We start from the raw sequence: 13,954 nt of genomic DNA, 5'->3' as shown, positions 1-13,954 counted from the left end.
GATGATACTAGAGGTTGAAACACACTTGGACACTACAGGTTTAGTCACAGAAAGGGAAAAGACGAAATTCGTGAAAAAAGAGAGATATGCTGTTAGATCATGCACAAATTGTCAATCTCCAGGCAGCCCGTTATCGAAAGTCCAAGTCGTCAAGTCATTTCCTTCATTATCGATTCTTTTTGCTCGATGACCTTCTCTCCGCCTTTGTCATCCTCAGTCTTACTCGCTATCCTCGATCGCCGGCGTGCCGCCAACCCATCTGTATTCAAATTTGTTACCTGCTGCAACGGCATCATCATGGGGGCGGCCTTCATCATTTCTCCTTCGATGCTTCCTCGGCGCTTCAAGCCCGGCTTTCCTCTTTCTTTCAATGTGCTCGGAAGTTTGTTGGAATTAGGGGTGGAATATTTTGTCATAAAACCTTTGGATGGTCCAGTAGGTGATGGTGGTGGTCCAGGAGGGAATCCTGTAAATCTCGCAGCAGCAGGGGCGTCTGTAGCTGGCACCACTCTAGGCTTCATTCCTGTACCTCCTGCTTGCATCATGGTTGGCAAGTTCTTCGTACCCAGGGCAGGGTATCTAGACGAAGGACCTTTGTTTCCTGTTGGAGACGCCGGTGGACCAAGATGAAATGCTGCAAATGATGTAGCTGTGGGCGCATCTGTCGCGGGAATAACCCTCCGCTTTGTACCCATCCCGCCGAGCTGCATCGTACTTGGAAGGTTCTTCGTGCCCAATCCCTGGTATCTTGCTGAAGGGGCTCTTCCTCCTGTTGGAGATGAAGGTGGCGCAGGAGGACACGCCACAAACGCTGTCGCGATAGGCCTTTCAGACGCGGAGACAGCAGCGTTGTACACCCAGGCTCGTCGAGGACTACCATCGGGCTTGAGAGAAGCCTCTTCGTTGTTTGCAAGTCCACTTGCCGACTTTCTGCGACCGACACACCTCTTTTTGACCACCCTAACTTCTGGATCTATTTCTGCGCCTGGCGATCTAATCCCTGGAACGGGAGACTTGATGACTGGGGCCCTGAACCCAGGAGAGCGTACCCCAGGCGAAAGCGGGGTGTAACCTTTAGTGGCCCCAGTAGTCGCAATCGAAAGGCTACGTTGACGTCCCGTAGAATTTCCTCGCGTTCGTGTACCAGGGTTAGTCGCGATCTCGAAACGGATAACGTTCTCCTTGGTCTTCTCATCTCTTCCTCCCTCTACCTCCTCCTCTACCGATCTCTTCTTGTCGTTTTCACTGATGTGGGGCACCTGCTGCTGCTCCGCAAGCGGCTTGAACTCATTCTGCGACTTCTCCAACGTTTCCTTGATTGTCTTTACCCAATCGTCTTTGTCGTACAGTTTATGCACCATGTGCTTGAATGTGAATGGAAACCGCTTCCTCTCAGCAAGCGGGAACTTGGAAAGAGACTCAGCATCCGAATCGCAGTGGCTTTCATCGACGGGCATTACATCGCCGCCACCATGTGCTATCATGGACGCCACCGTGTTCCTGCGCGGTCGCGTCGACGTGCTGCTCTTCTCAACGATGCTGGACAGCTTCTTTATCGCTGGGTCTTGCTCTGTGGTAGTTGTCTGTATCAATGTTGATCTAGGTCTTGATGGCGGCCGTATGTCCTCCATAGGCGCGTCTTCGTCGATAGTGGATGTTGGTCGCGCTCGATGCGACTTAAGCTTCTCGAAAAGGTCAAACAGACGCGCCATTTCGGCTTTCCTAGCCTCTGAAGCCGTTGTAGCCATGTTTGTGGTTTGCGATAATAGTTTTAAGATAGAATAGTAATGTGGATAGAATAATGTTCCGAGTTTGAAACGAACTAGTCGTAGTGGGTCGTTAATAAATTGTAAGAGTAAAGAATCCTGTGGAAGGGTGGGCGTTCAAAACAGGAACATGGTTGAACTTTTGGTTTATATCTTCCTCAAGGGGTGGCACATGAATGCATTCTGACTTCGAATTAGGCATTAATTTCGGCCCCTTTGCCTCGGCGACGTGACCTGCTCATTGTTTACTTTCCACGAGGCACTCTCATATAGGCCACTCATTGTAAACCAAAAGCAATCAGTGATCTTTAAAAAAGTATAATATGTAGTCAGGGTATACACGAATGATGTGAAGTTCTTTTGTATTATTGAATGGATTTCAAATCAAAGGGAAACATACGTCAGTGGCATTAATCACTACTTGTACTCGGATTTTTAGTAAAGTCGCCGTATTCTAATCGTTTCGTCAGTCCTAGCAATGGAAAGCAATGTCGACAGCCTGTCTAGTCCAGCGTCTGCCGTAGTCGAAGGTCGATCGATAATGACCTCGTCAGATATTTTACCCATTCGATTTGTCTGACGAGACCCCTCAATTGTGTTTGGTTCCTTTCTCGAGCGTTCGATTTCCAAAGAACGGTCGAAGCAGGTGCCCCAACCAATACGCTTCAAAGAGTCCAGGTGTCGGGCAAGACAGAGGCTTGCAGTGAGCTCGGCCTCTTTGGTGGGTTTACGGTGAATCTCGCAGAGAGGGCACAATGCGATGGCGGCGACGAAAAGTTGGTCCATGTCAATGTTACTCTTTGCGTGAGTTATGTGCAGGTCGAGAAGATTGGATCGAGAAAGAAAGACGCCAATGAAAAGGTCTGTCAAGTTTTTTAGAGGAGCTAATGAGCTCCCAATGGCGTCCTTTAGAGTTGACATAAACAGTTTGAATATCTCCAGTGTTATTTGATCATTGTTTCAGGAAAGAATCACGTACGGTCAAAGATGCGATGTCAGGGTATAGGTCATCCACTGGAGAATGCACCATGCGCATCTGACTATTTTCATAACAGCTTGGACAGCAGTCATCTAGAGCTTCGATAGAGCTGATGTGAAGCTTAACGAGCACAGGAAAACTTGTTGAAATCAGAGTAAGAAGATGAACGTCAATGCGAGGAAGTCTTGTTAGCGTCAAGCTTGTCAAGCCCCAGGCAATATTCGGCTGTGCGATTGAGTTAAACATCTCCGTGAGCGCCACAGACTGAAGTATGAGGCCTGAATGAGCAAAGTCAATAGCAAGATTGGAGAGGTGAGTCAGGTTCTTGAGATTTCGTGTGTTAAAACGGATAAGGAACGATGCGGTGCTTAAAGACCTGAATATATGCGCATACATATCAATTTTTACGACCAAATCCTGCTCGTTCTTCGTAAACGAAGGTTCAGACGAACCTGACCCAGAAATAGCCGCCAGTCCAACCCAGCATCTTGTATCCCAGGTCGACCTCAGCCAGATATCCAAACAGTGCCTTGGAGTGCTTTGTATTTTCAAAGGAGATTTGTTCAAAAAACCGACGAAGAACGAGGAAACGAAAGTCTTTGGAGACCAAAGTGCACGATTTTATAAAGTTTCTGAAAGCCGACCTCCTGCAGTCTAGAAGATCATCCAGTGCCAAAGCATCCTCTGCATAAAAGAAGATAATTTGTTCCAATACTTCCATTGGCACTTTTGGAGTAGGCAGAGAGGTAAGTAGAAAGTCGGGTTCTTTGGCTTCAGTCTCAGCTTGAGCAGAGGGTGCTCGGGTCAGTTTGAGACTTTTTCTGCGGTACAGTCTGGTAGGTGGCGTTCCATCGCCAGGAACGTCAAGGCGAAGCGGCATCGAGAAGGTCAGCCTAGTCAAACAAAAAAGTTTAGAAGGGTCAAGACAACGGTACAATGTTAGAAAGATTTTATGCAATCAGAAGAATAGCATAATGGTGATGGTCTGAGGTCAAGAAGCGAACAGAAAGCAGATCAATTAAAATTCGAATAAACGCCAGACGAGCACATGACCCTATAACCGTCAAATAAATGCGCATGGCTGACATTATTATTGACATAGAATACGATCTCTATTAGATACAGAAAATAAAATGATATGGCTAGCTTTCATAGCTGTACAACGGATGACAAGAAAACTTGGTCCTATAGCCAAAGAGGCGAAATTCCTCACTCATTCATCGCTCGAAAACATGAAACTGAAATTCCTGAATCAATGGTCAAAATGGAAAATGTGCCGGAAAATGAAATGGACGAACTCAGCAGGTGGAGGTGGGGCTGCTGATTTCCTGAATCATAAAGCGTCAAAAATTAGAAAGAATAGTAATGAGGATATATAACAAACTCTTTGGTCTTCGAATTGGCCCCAGTATTTCTGAAATCAAACAATTTACAATTAATAGAAGACCGAATACGATGAAAAAGCACGAACAAAGTATTTCTTTCCGGATTTCTTGCTCGAGCCCTTGCAAGGGGACCAAGGTTTTGCTTATTGGAGGGCCTCGGCGTTTCTTCTTCGTCACGATATGGTTTCATCTTTTGGGGTATAGGTGTCTTCCCCAGGTCCACGGACTCTGAATCACTATCGCAACTAAGAGATTCCCTTCGTGCGGTGTTCTTGCTCCTGCTATTTGAACGTCCTTTGAGGCCTTTATTGGGAGGCCTTCCTCCAGTTCCAATCACTGCATTACGACTCGACTCGCTGTCCCAATCCGAAGCACTTGCTGCCCTTGATCTCGTAATTCGCGGTTCACTAGCGGATGGTGAACGCCTCCTTTCTTCGGAGCTAGGCCGACGAGTGGTGTGTTCTTCGATTTCAATTTCACTTCCGCTACTAGCAGAACTCCTGCTTTGGCTACTGCTGCGATTGCCGTGGTCTCTTTCCATATCCCAGTCGGAAGACCCACGTAGAATGCCTCCTAGACCACTGCCAGAAGCGACGTGCCGCCTGACCACTGGACGACCACTTCGTGTGGAAGCGTCGGTGTCGTCTGTGCTCTCGCTTGCCATCCCGTCAGAATGCGCAACGTTCTTCTTAGACCTGTCTGCTGGAAGAGGTCTCGGCCTTGGTCGAGGACGCACTTCAGGTTGGCTGCTCTTAGAACCTATCTCTGTACGAGCCAATTCCCTGTCTTTCCGTAATTTCTCTTCGGCTTCTTTCTCCTTTGCTATTTTGTCTAATTCTTCCTGACGTCTTTGTTCCTCCTCTTCTTTTGCATCCTCAGCTTCGAGTTCTTTACGCCTCTTTCTCGCTCTTTCCATCACAATCCTATCGCCAACTCCCAGTTTGGTCTCGTCGATGGGTTTCTGCGATGCGCCAGGCTCACAAGCATCTTCCGGAAACATGGAAACCCCATATGCTGAGCTTTCTCGAAGAATTTTCAAAGCCTCTTTCATACCCTCATCTCCCTCCAAGTTTCTGTCTTCCATGATTAGATGAAGAGCTACCTCAGGGACAAGAATGCGTTGAATGAATTCGGTAGGCGTTAAAGGTAAGATCGACTGCGGATCAATTTCTGACGGAGGAAACATGTTATACAGTGTCTGCTGGATAATGGCATACCCCATTTCCCCGTAACTTCATAGAATAAGGTCAGTTGAGAAATGTGTCAATCTGAGTAAAGCGAAGTACAAACTTACTAGCCAGGTTGAGCTTTATCGAAAGTGGCATATTGCCCCTGAAAGCCGGACATAGCCCTCAACCCTTTCGTTTTGACTTCATTCATGTACTCCGTCCAAAATATGCTCCTAGCTTTTGCGCCTTTTATACTCCTCTTTTTCGATTTCCCTGAGTTGGTCGTGGCCAAAATCTGCCACTCAGAATCGCTCGATTCTGACCTCGAGTCATTGCCAGGATCTTCAATAAGGGCCTGCAGGAAGGTCTTCATCTTCAATACGCGGCCGCTGACTTTTTTCCATTTGATTTTCTTTGGCCAGCCCTTTTGCTCTGCTTCAGGGAGAATCTTGGTCTCAAAACGGTGTCGTTGGCATACTGTTATATATGTCGTGAATGGTGCCTTGAGACCTAGTGGATTGGTAGGGCGAGGATCCTTCCTTGCAATCTGCCGCGTTGTTTCCAGAAGGTTTGAAAGAAGAGGCGTAAGTTCTGACGGTAATGGGGTATCGCAGAAGGGGCACAAGGTCCTGGGGTCAACGCGAGGTGACAGTCCGATAGAGACTGATTCATACAGTTAATCATCAGTCGCAGTTTGCATATATCTGCTCACTTTTATTTCCTTCCGTAGATGGTATATGTTGGCCTTTGCTAGCGTGAATGTACCTAAGATAAAGATATGTTTAATGCCATAACTATCCAAATAATTGAGATAATGCGCCCACTTGTCCAAGCTCTGCCGAGATTTTTTGGTAGCCCGTTCGTCTCCACTACCAGCTTCGGACGACCTCTTTCCTACAGACCCAGAAGGAAAAAATTCTGGGCTCATACTGGTGCTAGAAAATAGCTCTTTGCTCATAGGAAATGGTTTTGGTTTAAGTTTGGTTGGTTTCTTTTTTGTCACTTCTTCTTCATCACCCCCGTCTTCGCTGACGTCCAAATTTGCCTTACCTTTGCCTTTGTCTCTGGCCAAGGAATGAAGAGGAAATTGTTGCGGCTTACGCCGAGATGAACGAGGGGCCTTCGGTGTTTCCTCCAATGGTGTCGAGTCTACCAGCATATCTTCAGCTGTGAGGGGGAATGGCGCTGGCACTCTTTTTCTTGGCTTGGGGGACATAGCTTGAACAGATTCGGACCGAGATTGAGTGAGAACCTTTGTAGCAGGCGGCGTTGATTGAAAACCTTTCTTTCTGTCCTTTGGCTGAACATCTGTGACATCGATGGTAGTTTTCGATTTAACGACTGGTCGGGGCCTAGGTCGAATTTTCAGACGCAGATTCGCGGGGTCTTGCCTCGGAATGTCGTCGGCAGCGCAGCGGTTCCTTCCTGGAAGAGGTAAACGGGAACCAGAGGCTGTCGATGGAGTGGCAGGACGGTTTGAGTTAGTACTCCTCGAACTTAACGGGCTCGCAGATCTTGCATCACTGTCGTTTTCAGCCTTGAGCGGAGACGACAAAGTCAGATCCAAAACATTGTTACGGTTTGAAGGAGCCGATTTGCTCTTAGAAGGGACCTTGTTTTCCTTCGACGCGGGCAGTAGAGAAGAAGACTGAGAAGTAGAAGGAATAGATTTTGAATCTTGCCCCGTCTCTTCGGATTTATTCTTTTTGAAAGAAATTCCAGGCAATTTCTTGGGAGGGAATTTGGGATCATATTCATGATAATTCCCTTTCTTGTCAGTGTACCCATGTTCTGACTGCGTAAGGAGCCTGTCGTTGTGTTTGGAAGAAATCTTGGAAGGTTTGGCTCCACTGAAAAGGCTTGGTTTTGAAGCCTGGACCGGCCTCTGAGAGCTAGATGGATCATATTCAGCACCGGCTTGTGAGGATGCAGACAAAAAGTCGAGTTCGTCGTCATCAGAGTTACTATCCAGCTTCGATTGTGTATCCTGAGTGCCATTCCTGTACGCTTTCGCCGGAGAAGAGGAAGCAGCAGCTTTTCCCAGCCCTAACTTCTTCTTGCTTTTATTTCCTCTAGCTTCAGATGGCGAACGACTTCCACTTTTTGAGCCTTGGGCTTTGACACGCTTCCCGAACGTAGATTTCTCGAGGTGTTCGCGATCTTCATAGTCCTGCCGATTCCCTGGCCTTGCTTTAAGACGAAGAGTTGGGTCGCTTTCGAGGGTCCTTCCTGTGCTCTTCATACGGTTGTGCATACCCTCCATCGCGGTTCTCTATGATGGCCAAGGTAGTGTTATGGCGCGCACAGTCTCAAGTTCGAGTTCTTGCTGGTGTCCTCTTCACAAAATGGGTTCCTACTTCTTGGTATATGTATACAAAATCAAAAAATCCGACATGAAGGACAGAGCGAAGTTAGATGTCGGCAGGTGCAATACACCAGAACTGATGCCAGTACATTTCAATGGCACGAAAACCGCGTGACTGCAGCACTATGACGCGTGACAGACGCGTCAATTCAGACTCGCGTTGCCTTGAACGAACTTCCTTCAAGCTTTCAAGGTTGGAACTAGTGTTACAAGATTTGACATTTGTACATAGTAGCACTCCCTGAATTCACTTTCTTAAAATTCTGATATGATAAGAGTTGAAATCACTATATTTTTTCATTTCGAGAACTTGTCGGCAGTAGTCGGGATATGGCTGACACTGAGTGTGACCTCTAAGGAGTCTGCCAGCATTGGACCTAGTACTTTACACCATGAATCAAAATGAAACTCAATCTGAGAGGCGCAATGGCACAAACTGCTACATTTTACTGCAAATTACCTGGTATATCGATCAAGCAGTAAGATTTTTCCAGTCCTTCAGTTCCCCGTTTTTCACATCGACTACCTTTGAAAAGAATTCCTTCGATAAAATCCCGTGTGCATCGCCTTCAGTAAGAACAACTCCATTATCCGAGAGCCAAAACTTAATACCAGCTTCTAGGGCTTTTGGTATGTCGATGTATATTAGAACCTGCGAAGAAGTCCGCATGCCTGGAATTCAAAACGATAAGTTGTCTCACCCACAAACAATCCAAAATGTTTACATACCGCTGACAACATTTTCTCCTGCGACATTTTGAGCTAGATGGATATGATTTCTCTTCATTTTTGATAGTCCTTGTTTTGCTGTAGCTTGGGTGAGCTATTATGACTAGGTACATGTTAGGCAGATGACCCACAGATAAGTTGCCACGCTGCTCTATTCGTTCCATGAACGGCAATGCCAGTGGGGATGTCAGAAATCGATGTTATGGGTTTGAGTTCCAGTTGAACAGTCTAAATGTTGTTACCGCATATCAACCGGTAAGAAATCGAAACAATCGTGACCACACACCTTGATAGAGTGTCCTTGGCGAGCTTTTATCCACCATATTCCCTGGTCTTTGTCCACTTGCCCCTCGTGCAATTCTGTATGATTACTTATTTCGGCATCAATAGTTCGACTCTCTGAAGCTGGTGTAACTGAAGGTATAGGCTCAGAGTCATCTCCGTATGTCTTCAGTTTCTTGCCGTCGGGGCTCTCAAGAACCAGGTCATATCTCTGTTTAGAGTCGGCTTTAACCATCGCTTTAATTCTCTCCAGGTCAACGGTCTGAGCTTTGAGTTTGGGGTTTTCCAACTGTGACCTTTTCGTTAGGATCCGATCTTGTAGCTGCGTGATGATAAACACGCACCAGCTCTGAAACTTTCACATAGCCATCCTTCCTCATCGCTAGACCTTCACCTTGAGCTCCATGGCGAAGAAGCCATGATAGAGTTTTGGAAATCCTGACTTCCGGCGAATCCTTCTCCAAACCACGTAACTTGGTACTTTTCGAAGGATTTGGTTTGGGAGTCTGTTTCTGACCATCCTTTGAAACTTCCTTTTGAGATTTAGCCTTCCCTTTCTCCCTTTTATCTCTTCCTGGGTTCGAGTTTAATTTCTGATTGGAAGACTGGCCTCCCTGTCCAGAGATTGAAAGGTTGGCCAAGGAATCTGAAGCAGTCGGATCCATCGCGTCTTCGGCAAGTTTCTTTCGGTGGGTTAAATTGTTTGCAGATGGTCCCTTAAATTCGGTCGATTTGCTTGCGCATCGAAAAACAAGCGAAGCAAAACAGCCATGGAGATCGCCAGATTAAGATGAGATGCCCGTAGAAGACTACTATAAATGAAGGAACGACAGATCGACCAGGCGATAGATGACCCACAATATGCTTTGAATGACTCCTTTTCGTGCCCTGGTAGAGTATACGCGCACTCTTGCAAGCATGCACGAATGCGAAATGAGAACTGGATGAGGGTAAGAGTCAGAGTCAAGGTGGTGTCCCAAACAGTCACTAGTTGTGTCCGGCCCGCTAACCGCTTCAGACTTTTTTGAAGCCTGCTGAACCATTGGTTCCCCTGAGTCTTGCCAGAGTCTTTAACTTGTCTATCTTTAATGTCATTTGCTACTCAGAAACCGCATAAAATATTGGTACAAATTTTGGCCGGCAGCTGTGGAACTATCAAATTAACTATTTTTTCTTTTTTGCTTTTTTGTGTGAGAGTTCAAAAGCAGGGCAAAAGGGCAAGGTACAAATTACAAGTGTTTAATGAACCACTCAACAGCCGCCTTAAACGCTCCTTCCTTTCCTGCTTTCACGTTAGGGTCTGACATGTCGCCGCGGACAGCAAATCCATGGACGCAGCCCTCGAAGAACTCCCTTCGATATCCAGGAGCAAACTTCCCATCTCCAAACAGTTCGTCCGCTTTCTTCTGAGCCTCAATTGGGAACTGAGAGTCGACAGGGCAAGAATTTATCAGAAGTGGCGCCTTTGAAGTTGAGAAATATTTCTGGAAGATGATGAATGAGCCAAACTTTTGCCACGACTAATGACCCAAAGACTAACCTCAAGATCAGCGGGGCAATGGAGTAAGGATGGGTGCGAAACGACTCCAACTTTGATAATATTTTCGAAGGCGAGGTCGAAGACATAACGCCCTTTACATTCTCAGTTAGACTTGCCCTACATTGAAATTTAGGCTGACATATACCTCCGAAACAATATCCAGTAGCACCGTAGATGGTAACGCCCTGTTCTTTTAGTCCATCAAGGAATTTGTCTAGTGTAGGGCGAGTTACACTCTGCGGGTGTCTCGAAACCCAAGCCTGAATATCGAAAGGTGGTCCATCAGCGGTGAAAGCATCAGGAGGAACCGGGTCGCCGTTCAAGTATTCAGGAATGTAAGTCTGCGAAATGTGTAGTCTTAGTCTTCAATCAGCATCAAGAAAAAATAGGCAAATTACTTTGAATCCATTCCTAGCAAAATCGTCGGCAAGAAGCTAAATCAATCAGTATAATACTGAGCTTGTGATGATCTGCAAGCTGAAACGAGCTTACAAACGAGTTAGGGTGATGGCCCATTGCATCTGCCAGAAATAAAATGGCCTTGTCCTTGGGATAGTCGGCTGCAGGAGTTGCAACATACGTATCAACACCGCCGATCTTTTCGATTTTCCCTGGAGTCATAAAGAGAAACCAGAGATTGATGTAGCATTAGTTAACCGTGAATGATTGTGCAGCTCATAGGCAATACCTTCCGGAGTACCCTCGTGTCTAACGACTACAGATAGTGGAAATGGAAGTCCATGAGACCAGATTCCTGACAGATATTATCGAAGAGACCTCACCTTTGATGCATTCTGGGCATAAACTCATATTGATATTTGCAAAGTGACGTTATAGAGTAGGAAATGGTGACGCGTCGGTTTCTGGGAACACATGCACAAGCATTGGCTGCTTTTAAGTCATTCGATGATGATGCTAATCATGTGGAAGCCGGTCTGGGAAACGTAATATAAACTTGTCATCCAATGTGGTTGGAAGAAGTCATTGCAGGAGGCAACGCAATCGCTCAACGACCGAACATAATGGTTAGGATCAAAGAATGCGACGCAGTCAGCTCCGGAAAAACTTGGAAATCCGCATAACAAAGTTCATGATGCAGGGAGATGCTCTGAACCATATTTTTCGACAACGTTGTAATAGAGGAACGATTACGTTGGCGACTGCGCATAGAAGTGGTGGTTTAGATTGTTGAAATCTTTAGGCTGGCGTACATGGCATTAGTCAGTCCTCTTTAGTTCGAACACAATCCGGATGCTTGCCTTCGTGTTTAGCACTAGGCCCCCTCCCAATTCTGAAAATAAGCTGGCTTCTTGGGGCAGACAAATGACAGACCAATGATCGAAGTTAATACTCGATGTCAAAGTTCTGGTTAGAACGCTAAACGTCTGTAGAATGTTGAAGTCGAGGTCCAACTTGAGAGTGACCAAGGTTGGACCAAGGAGCATCCGGATACCCGGCCCGTACACCCGAAAAATATTTTGTTTTTGAAGCTCGACGTGGGACGTTTTTCTTTTATCACAACGGCGAAGATGACACAGTACATCGATCTCAGTCATTCTTTGACATCTACAACACAGATTTACCCATCTGACCCAGAATTTCAGACTTTACCACATGCTACTCATTCAAAGGACGGATATGCTGTCCAAAAGCTGTCCCTCGGAACGCATACAGGCACCCACATCGACGCGCCATACCACTTTCTCGCTGAGGGGGAGACAATCGACAAGATACCCCTAGACCGTTTTGTTGGCGAGGCCATTGTCGTTGATCTTTCAGGTGAAGAATCTTCTCATGGCAAGCCTCAACTGCATGAGAGACAGAGGATCACTTGGGAAAGTTTCGAGACCCACACTCACCTCATGCATCCTGGAGGCATTGTCCTCATAAACACAGGGTGGTCTAAAGCACATTATCAAACTTCTCGGTACTACGACCACCCTTATTTTGCCCCCGATGTAGCAACACAACTACTCGCTCGTGGAGTTCGTGTGGTCGGTGTGGATACTCTAAACCCAGACGAAACACCCCAATCGTCATCTAACTCCGAATGCCCTGATGGCTTCGGGTTTCACGAGATTTTTCTGGGGGCTGGAGGATTGATTGCAGAGAATATCACAAATCTGGAGGAGCTCATTGCAGCACAGAAAACTTCGTCAGATGACAAATGGATCGTAAACCTAGTGCCGTTGAACTTGACTGGTGCAGATGGATCGCCAGTCCGTGCCTTTGCATATAACCAATTCAAATAAAATCGCACCGACGACACCAGATGAAGGGTATATATTTACATATATTTAGACTTTCAAAACTCTGATGATTTATCCCAATTGCGTTTGGGTTGGTATACCTAGAGTTTAGCAATGAACCAGTCGACGGCAGACTTGAATGCGCCTTCCTTTCCAGCCTTGACCTTGGGGTCGCTCATGTCACCACGGACGGCAAACCCGTGGGTACATCCATCAAAGTATTCACGCTTGTATCCTGGTGCGAATTTATCATCACCGAACAGCTCATCTGCCTTTGCTTGCGACTCCGGAGGGAATTGGGAGTCGACGGTGCAAGAGTTGATGAGCAGAGGAGCTTTCGAGGTGGAAATATATTTCTAAAGGCGAGATCAATTGAAGACAAAACATCAATGGAATGTATCATGCACAAACCTCAAGATCAGCAGGAACTTGGAGAAGAGAAGGGTGAGAAACAACGGAAGCCTGAATCACATTGTCGAATGCGAGATCGAAGACGTATCGTCCTAAAAATATCGTTAAGTAACTATTTCCCTTTGTCTGCGACAAATGGAGCACTCACCTCCAAAGCAATAACCAGTAGCTCCGAAGACGGTGATGCCTTGCTCCTTCAAGGCAGCAATAACCTTATCAAGTGATGGGCGAGTCTTCTCCTGGGTGTGGTTGGGGAACCACTTCATAAGGTCGAAACCGCTGCCTGGGTTCAACGCATCGGGGGGGACTGGGTCGCCGTGGAGGTAATCAGGGGCAAAGACCTAGTAATGTGCGCATAGTATCAGATATTTGAAAACGTATCTTGCATCAATAGATCGAACCTTGAATCCGTTTGCAGCGAAGTCGTCAGCGAGCAGCTGTGAAGATTAAGTTCAGATTCCCATTGTCCTGTAATCCTATAAATACCTTGCGCTTACCTGAGCGTTGATGAGTTGAGGGCCAAAGACGTCGGTCAGGAAAAGGATAGCCTTGTCTTTTGGGTAGTCACCGGAAGGGGTGGCAACGTAGGTGTTGACTCCAGCGATATCCTCCCACTTCCCTGATATTATTCAATCAACGAAATCTCAATACATTATAGTGACTGTTTGCTCACCTTGAGGAGTGCCTTCATGGGTAACACCTTGAATAAGCGTAGATTAGCTTTCTCGAGTTTATATTACGAATGATAGACCGGCGCGTTACCTTTGACGCAGTGTGCACAGAAACTCATGGCGATGTTAGTAGATGGTGGTCAGTAGGATGATGGTGGTTGTGGAAAGAAACTGCGACTGTTGGATCACGGTTTGCTCATTTATCTGTTTACAAATCCCGGGAAGAAACTCGAAGAATAGTTTGGAATCTCCAAAACCATGGATATTTTGGACATGACTGTTCTTTTATACCGGTTGTTGGCTCCCATGGCACTACAGCTGTGGTTCTGCTTTACTCATCACTATTTGTAGAAAGAGGGAAACACGATTAAAATTCAGAACTTGTCGTAAACGTCATTGCTCGCACGA

At 46.4% G+C, this 13,954-nt stretch overlaps 7 protein-coding genes across 7 annotated transcripts; 1 reads left to right on the top strand and 6 right to left on the bottom strand.

Moving 5' to 3' along the window:
* Nucleotides 1-149: 149 nt before the first annotated feature.
* JR316_0008331 (uncharacterized protein) lies at nt 150-1,748 on the bottom strand (the record flags this gene model as incomplete). Its single annotated transcript, XM_047894046.1, has 1 exon — nt 150-1,748. One exon carries the CDS (start codon nt 1,746-1,748, stop codon nt 150-152), a length of 1,599 nt encoding a protein of 532 aa, XP_047747361.1.
* Nucleotides 1,749-2,201: 453 nt separating this feature from the next.
* On the bottom strand, nt 2,202-3,625 carry JR316_0008330 (uncharacterized protein; the record flags this gene model as incomplete). Its single annotated transcript, XM_047894045.1, has 3 exons — nt 2,202-2,672; nt 2,746-3,121; nt 3,198-3,625. The coding sequence occupies 3 exons, from the start codon at nt 3,623-3,625 to the stop codon at nt 2,202-2,204; spliced, it is 1,275 nt and encodes a 424-aa protein (XP_047747360.1).
* A 333-nt stretch (nt 3,626-3,958) lies between these two features.
* On the bottom strand, nt 3,959-7,562 carry JR316_0008329 (uncharacterized protein; the record flags this gene model as incomplete). Its single annotated transcript, XM_047894044.1, has 7 exons — nt 3,959-3,992; nt 4,044-4,073; nt 4,130-4,159; nt 4,217-5,362; nt 5,425-5,962; nt 6,012-6,064; nt 6,124-7,562. The coding sequence occupies 7 exons, from the start codon at nt 7,560-7,562 to the stop codon at nt 3,959-3,961; spliced, it is 3,270 nt and encodes a 1,089-aa protein (XP_047747359.1).
* A 574-nt stretch (nt 7,563-8,136) lies between these two features.
* JR316_0008328 (Putative tRNA 2'-phosphotransferase) lies at nt 8,137-9,340 on the bottom strand (the record flags this gene model as incomplete). The annotated part of the gene is made up of 5 exons (XM_047894043.1): nt 8,137-8,336; nt 8,394-8,471; nt 8,525-8,621; nt 8,680-8,964; nt 9,020-9,340. The coding sequence occupies 5 exons, from the start codon at nt 9,338-9,340 to the stop codon at nt 8,137-8,139; spliced, it is 981 nt and encodes a 326-aa protein (XP_047747358.1).
* A 564-nt stretch (nt 9,341-9,904) lies between these two features.
* On the bottom strand, nt 9,905-11,025 carry JR316_0008327 (Protein AIM2; the record flags this gene model as incomplete). Its single annotated transcript, XM_047894042.1, has 7 exons — nt 9,905-10,159; nt 10,216-10,307; nt 10,361-10,556; nt 10,614-10,649; nt 10,708-10,826; nt 10,904-10,930; nt 10,998-11,025. The coding sequence occupies 7 exons, from the start codon at nt 11,023-11,025 to the stop codon at nt 9,905-9,907; spliced, it is 753 nt and encodes a 250-aa protein (XP_047747357.1).
* Nucleotides 11,026-11,744: 719 nt separating this feature from the next.
* Nucleotides 11,745-12,467, top strand: JR316_0008326 (Kynurenine formamidase; the record flags this gene model as incomplete). The annotated part of the gene is made up of 1 exon (XM_047894041.1): nt 11,745-12,467. The coding sequence occupies one exon, from the start codon at nt 11,745-11,747 to the stop codon at nt 12,465-12,467; it is 723 nt and encodes a 240-aa protein (XP_047747356.1).
* A 98-nt stretch (nt 12,468-12,565) lies between these two features.
* On the bottom strand, nt 12,566-13,665 carry JR316_0008325 (Protein AIM2; the record flags this gene model as incomplete). Its single annotated transcript, XM_047894040.1, has 7 exons — nt 12,566-12,820; nt 12,876-12,967; nt 13,024-13,216; nt 13,277-13,312; nt 13,373-13,494; nt 13,549-13,575; nt 13,638-13,665. 7 exons carry the CDS (start codon nt 13,663-13,665, stop codon nt 12,566-12,568), a joined length of 753 nt encoding a protein of 250 aa, XP_047747355.1.
* Nucleotides 13,666-13,954: the final 289 nt, after the last annotated feature.

Source organism: Psilocybe cubensis, chromosome 7, assembly GCF_017499595.1.
Source record: "Psilocybe cubensis strain MGC-MH-2018 chromosome 7, whole genome shotgun sequence".
Taxonomy (NCBI): Eukaryota; Fungi; Basidiomycota; class Agaricomycetes; order Agaricales; family Agrocybaceae; genus Psilocybe; species Psilocybe cubensis.
This window is presented reverse-complemented; position numbering and strand designations above follow the sequence as displayed.